Here is a 6,891-nt window from a genome sequence, read left to right on the forward strand (position 1 = left end):
TGTATCTCATCTTCCACAGCACCAAGTCTATTCTCAGCTTCTGATACCCTGTCCCAGAGCTTATCCATTTTGTCATTCACTTCGTTTACTGACTTTTTCAGTCCTGTTAGTTGACATGTTATTTCAGTTTGGAGTTTTGTCATTTCTGCCTTCATATTTTCTTGGTTCTTATTAGTGTTCTGTTCAACTCGATCCATGGTTTCTTGGAGTCTGTTGAGCACCTTCCATATTGCTAGTCTAAAGACCTTATCTGAGAGGTTGATTAGTTGTTCAGTCATTATCTGGTCCTCAGAATTGTCATCTTCATTCTCTATGTCTGATGCTGGCCTGCGTTGTTTCCCCATTGTCACACTTGTATTGTGGGTTTTTCTACGTGTTGTGGTGGTATTCATTGTCTATATGATGTAGGCAGTACACTCCTCTGGCTCCTCCCTTTCTGGATGGGCTGACTTGCCTCTAAGGGAGGGGAGTCCTCCGTGGATGAAGCCTCACACTGGGTCAAATCTTAGGCCCGAGCATGCAACAGAGAAGACAGTCCAGAGAGAAATGTTTGCTTCTGTGATATAGCGCCGTTCTAGTGTGATTTTTCCTTCTTGTTGCAATGGAGTTCTTTCCTTAGAAAGAGTGCACGGCCGCGTAGCGAAGCGGATCGGCCGTGCTCCTCTGAGCCTCTTTTTGCCCCACTCGCAAGAGTTTCACGCAAGAGGACAGTAGACAGACATAGACAGGTCACACTCACAGTCTTTCACAGTTGAGCCCCACTGGGCCGGTGTACTTTCGCGGATTTTCCCCGCCTGGTGTCACACACAGGGAGCCAGCTCTTGCAAAGCTTAGCCGGTTTTTATGCTCTGAAGTCCCTCCCTGAAAATGGCGTCTGGGCGAGCGAGGTTTCTGGAGGCTCTTTTTGCCCCACTCGCAAGAGTTTCACGCAAGAGGACAGTAGACAGACATAGACAGGTCACACTCACAGTCTTTCACAGTTGAGCCCCACTGGGCCGGTGTACTTTCACGGATTTTCCCCGCCTGGTGTCACACACAGGGAGCCAGCTCTTGCAAAGCTTAGCCGGTTTTTATGCTCTGAAGTCCCTCCCTGAAAATGGCGTCTGGGCGAGCGATGTTTCTGGAGGCTCTTTTTCCCCCACTCGCAAGAGTTTCACGCAAGAGGACAGTAGACAGACATAGACAGGTCACACTCACAATCTTTCACAGTTGAGCCCCACTGGGCCGGTGTACTTTCACGGATTTTCCCCGCCTGGTGTCACACACAGGGAGCCAGCTCTTGCAAAGCTTAGCCGGTTTTTATGCTCTGAAGTCCCTCCCTGAAAATGGCGCCTGGGCGAGCGAGGTTTCTGGAGGCTCTTTTTGCCCCACTCTCAAGAGTTTCATGCAAGAGGACAGTAGACAGACATAGACAGGTCACACTCACAGTCTTTCACAGTTGAGCCCCACTGGGCCGGTGTACTTTCACGGATTTTCCCCGCCTGGTGTCACACACAGGGAGCCAGCTCTTGCAAAGCTTAGCCGGTTTTTATGCTCTGAAGTCCCTCCCTGAAAATGGCGTCTGGGCGAGCGAGGTTTCTGGAGGCTCTTTTTGCCCCACTCTCAAGAGTTTCACTCAAGAGGACAGTAGACAGACATAGACAGGTCACACTCACAGTCTTTCACAGTTGAGCCCCACTGGGCCGGTGTACTTTCGCGGATTTTCCCCACCTGGTGTCACACACAGGGAGCCAGCTCTTGCAAAGCTTAGCCGGTTTTTATGCTCTAGTCTTATAATTTTTTAATTGATTGCATAATAGTATAGATAACAGCTTTATAACAGCATTAACATTTATGACATTCATGTACAATGGTTTTACAGCTCACTCTCAGCAGAATACCCATCAGTTTCCATCCTTGCCGTCTGTCACCTGTAGTCAGCCTCCTCCATCCCACTCCTTCTCCACAACCTTCTGTAATCTGAGTTTTGCACTACAAGACCAAGGATTTGTCATTATTCAGTACTACTCAATGTTGTTCGACACTCTTGGTTCATCTTTCTGTATACCACAGAGAAAGATTATCTGGCATTTTGTCATTTGCCCGGTGACTTACTTCACCTAACATGCCACCGTCCAGTTTCATCGACATTGCAACCAATTGAATGATTTTATCTTTTCTGCTTTAGACGTCCCTTGCAGCCAAGGCCACACAGGATTTAGAGACATCTGCCATGTCCGTGTCAGCTACCAACAGCATTGAGTCATGTAATTGCCAAAAAAAGAGGCCAAACCAGTAGCAAAAACTCATGGATATTCTGCACTCACAGCTGTGGTTCTTTGAGAGAGAAGGGTAAGGACAAATTCCCAACTTTCTAAATTTCTGGGCATCACACACAGATTAGCCTTACAACTTCAGGGACACCAATGGCACAGCTTTACCTCTTCTCCACTCATCTCTGCAGAGACTATTAAGCAACAAACACTCCAATGGAAACTGATTTGTGGCTGACATCTCCAGAGACAGTTTGGAGTCAGGCTTGGCTACTTTCCTCTCTCATCTCCCCCTCCAGATTTTAAACTTCCAGAAGTCCAAGAAGCCATGTCCATAAGCCTCCTCTGTGCTATGTGAACTCATTGGCCTGGCTCCACAAATCCTACACAATCATTTATAAAGCTATGAGACATCGTCATAAATTTAGTACTGACTTCCCAGTAGGAAAACACAAAATAAGCCGTAAAAATGATCTTAGAAACCACATATGCTCAAAGGACAGAACAATGACACACTCAACCAGCATTATACACCTTAGTAGACTTTCACACAATGACAACTCCTTGTGAGATACAACAATTTTCATAAATGATAAACTCAATGAAATATTTTATGATTCCATTATCATTTTTTACAAGCAATATTAAGTAAATTAGTTATACTTTCCAAGGGACTGACTTCAGGGAGAAGGAAAAACAGATGACAAGGATGGGGGAATATTACACTGGTGGTGGGATTGGTGTTGTAATATTGAATACCAGAAATTAGTGTATTGTGACAACTCTGTAAACTATTGTGTCTAAAATAAAAAAAACTCAATTACAAAATAAAAACTATTATTCTAAGAGTAAGCCTGTTTAATTTGATGTCATTTATTTCTTTACCTTTGTTTATTTATTTTTGACACATTAGGAGAGTAATAAAGATTTTTCTGAGTATCATATTATAGAGATCTTTTGTTATGTTTTATGTTTTATATTTTATCACTTTTTATATAACATTGTGTTATTTTATTATACTGAATTGCAAAAGATGTAATTCTTCATGTGTAAGATTAGGCATAAGGAAAAATGTTACATTTTACCACTTGTAACCAGTGTAGTCTCTTGGAACTCCTTTCCATTGTAATATGTCAATAAGTTGAATTCATTGCCTTTCAAGTTGGAAACAAACAACTCAATATCATTACGTGTATGTGACTTGATAATAAAATTTAAAAATAAACACATCAAATAAAGGTCAATAAAAATTTAAATATAGGGAACACATGTAAAATATATTAAAATAACATTTGAGGATATATCTCAAAAGAGAATACATGGATAATTAGTAATATGATAACAAATAAATGTAGTATTAAATTATATAGTTTGTCCCATATTCATAGGCATCATTTCTCAATGACATAAATTGTCAGCATTGGCATTTTCTGGTATAGGACTGGCCTACAAAATTCTCATTCTAAAACTATACTATTAAAATTGGTATGTGAAACAAATTGACTAAAAGAATACATATGTAAAATTAAAATTATTTTCCTATAGTTCTTCTAAATTGTTTTATTTAAATATTTCTTCCTTATGATTGAGTATATTGCAATACAGTGTATGTAAAGAGGCAAAGCAAATGAATTAACTGATGGTTACCAGGAGAGGTTACAAGTCTAAATGGAGCCGAAAGGGATTGGTAGAAAGTTGGTAATCTCTGAATGGCTATAATGATAAAATCATCATTTTTTTTATCGATTCTTGGGTATCATAGAGTGTCTAAAATCCAGTGAAACTAATGAATCAGGAAAGTCATAGCTATACTTTCCCATTGTCATCACAATTAAGTTGACATCTTAAGTATTGTTAAATTTGCATTATTTTCTCACGTATTTGTCAGCCAATACTTAAAATATTCACAAGTCACAGAATGAACATTTTAATTTCTAACAGCAAAAATTTTAAATATATTTCATTGACCATAAAATATCACTTAAAATAAATTTTACTCAATAGGGGCCAGAATGCTTGAATAGTGGTTAGGGAACTTACCTTTCATGTAATGACAGTGTTAGACACCTCCCGTTCCATATAGTGTCCCAAACCCACCAGGAGTGATAATTGAGTAACACGGGAGTGGTCTTAAAAGCAATTAAATTGATTGGTCAGATATGTTAATATTAGATATTACATACTGAACTTGTGTCCCAATTGAGATGGAGTAAAAGCCAGCACTTCTTTTCTTCTGTAAAATATTTTTTGTAGAGCTGACTTAATGGCTTTATTTCTCAGGCTATAGATCACTGGATTAAAGGTTGGGGGAACTACTGTATACATAATAGTAAGAAACATGTCCGAAGCAGTTGGAGATTCAGAATGAGGCTTAAAATACTCAAAGATACCTGTAGAAAGGTATAATATGACAACAGCAAGGTGGGGGAGGCAGGTGGAAAAGGCCTTGGCTCTGCCCTCCGCTGATGGCATCCTCAGCACAGAGGAAAATATGTGCATATAGGAGAATCCAATAAAGATGAAACAAAGAAATGACAACATAGCTACAAAGGCAATGACTCCAACCTCACCAAGATAGTCATTGGAGCAGGAGAGTTTCAAGATTGGGGGGATATCACAGAAGAACTGGTGAATGACCAGGGGTTCACAGAAACTAATGGAGAATGTAGATGCTGTGTGCATGACTCCAGCGATGGTCCCACTGACCCAAACTCCAACTACCCCATGGACACATGTTTTGACATCCATGATGATCTCATAGTGCAGTGGAAAGCAGATGGCTACATAGCGGTCATAGGACATCATTGTGAGCAATGCTAGCTCGGCAGTACCAGAGACAACAAAAGCAAAGCACTGCACTATGCATTCCCAGAAGGAAATATTTCCACTCTGCATGAAAGAGTTGTAAATGAATCTCGGTACAGTAGCAGAAATATAACAGAGATCTGAGAAGGAGAGATGCTTCAGGAGGAAGTACATGGGGGAGTTGAGGCTCTCATCCATGGAAGTGGTGGCAATAATGACAATATTGCCAATTAAGGCCAACAAGTATAAGATTAAGAACAAAGATGCAAATAGGATTTCTAGCTCAGGCTCGGAAGAAAAGCCAACGAGAATAAACCCACTCATGGTAAGATTAGCCATAGTCCTTCATCTCTGAATGTCATTGGCTGCAAAAAAAAAAAAAAAGGAAACATTTAAATAGAAAAATTTTGTTTCTTATTATTCTAAGCTCCATGTAATTTATGCAGCTTATATTAAAAATGAACAACAGACTTCTCATTATAATTAGGTAGTTTATAGAGATGATCACATCAAGTAATTTTATTAACTTTTTTCAGCTCTAAAATTTTTTGTAAGTAGATGAATTTTGCATTTTTATATCATATCAGAGGGGAAATAGAACTTATATAAAATTTATTATGAAAAGAAATATTTAGTGACTGAATCGTCACATTTAACTTAAATATTTAACTTAATATTTAAATATTTATCTTAAATATTTATCCTGCATATATTATAAAATTTTTTTAGCTGCCATGGTTTCTCATTTGTCTTTATATCTAGTCAGATCTATGGACTAAATATCTAAATATCTTCATGAACAAGTTCTTGATATATATCACAGATACATATATATGATATATATGACAGGTATATGACAGGGACAGATATACAACAAGACCCATATAAGACAATAATTAAAACCATAACGTGGCTTCTTGAGAGGAAAGATTTAGATTTAGACTTTAAGACAGTTACTGGATGGTGTCACTTTCATGCAGAAAATCAATGATCAAAGCCAATAAATTAGCAAATAAACAGCAATACAAACCCTCAAAAATCAGTGTAAACCGATTATCACAAAGGATGAGAAGGAAGGAGGAAGATAAAGATAATTATTTTGATTTATTTTGATTGTCCTTATTGATTTGTGGTGGTTAGCTGATATACATGTATATTTGAATAAAATGTTCATTTAGGTAAGGTAAATGATGATGAATGAAATAAATATATGTAATAAATTTAATCATGATACAATAGTTAATTTTTCTTCATTACTAAAAGTTTTAAAATAGAATGTTGCATCAGTTATTATGCTGTTAAGTGGGAAAACCTTTGACCTAAAATTAAAAATAAATGGACAATGAATTACTATATTCCAAATAGAAAATGACAAAAACATGCTTTGGCTCAACTATCATTGAAATTAAGATACATAACTGATGCATATACATTTGAAAATATTTCTTTGTATAATTAATAAAATGAAAGAATAATAAAATAAAATTTTGTACCCATATAAATTCATTAGATTAAACCCTAAAATATTTATATAAAACTGGTAATATAATATTAGTATTCATAATAATGTCTGGTAAAACACAAGGACATTATCTTAAAATCTGTTAATACATGATATACATTTTAACAGAAACCATATAATTTTATAAATAAAACTAATCAAATATATATTCCAGCAATATTTCTATTAAGTCAATAATCAGCATTTAACATATCTGCATTTATTTTAAAGAGGTACAATACAAGACCATTGGCAATCATAAATGTAAATTAATAACTATTTATAAGATAAGACTTATAATATGCTTTGAAAATATAATTTTTCAAAAATGCT

At 37.0% G+C, this 6,891-nt stretch overlaps 1 protein-coding gene across 1 annotated transcript; it reads right to left on the reverse strand.

Annotated features, from left to right (window-relative positions):
• Positions 1-4,427: 4,427 nt before the first annotated feature.
• On the reverse strand, positions 4,428-5,384 carry LOC125995924 (olfactory receptor 14J1-like). Its single transcript, XM_049764874.1, has one exon. It carries the CDS (start codon positions 5,379-5,381, stop codon positions 4,428-4,430), a length of 954 nt encoding a protein of 317 aa, XP_049620831.1. The 5' UTR covers positions 5,382-5,384.
• Between the last annotated feature and the right edge of the window lie 1,507 nt (positions 5,385-6,891).

This window comes from Suncus etruscus, chromosome 18, assembly GCF_024139225.1.
Source record: "Suncus etruscus isolate mSunEtr1 chromosome 18, mSunEtr1.pri.cur, whole genome shotgun sequence".
NCBI classification, from domain to species: Eukaryota; Metazoa; Chordata; class Mammalia; order Eulipotyphla; family Soricidae; genus Suncus; species Suncus etruscus.

Excerpts from the sequence above, each read along its gene's own strand:
- LOC125995924 (XM_049764874.1), bottom strand. The coding sequence starts at position 5,381 with ATGAGTGGGTTTATTCTCGTTGGCTTTTCTTCCGAGCCTGAGCTAGAA.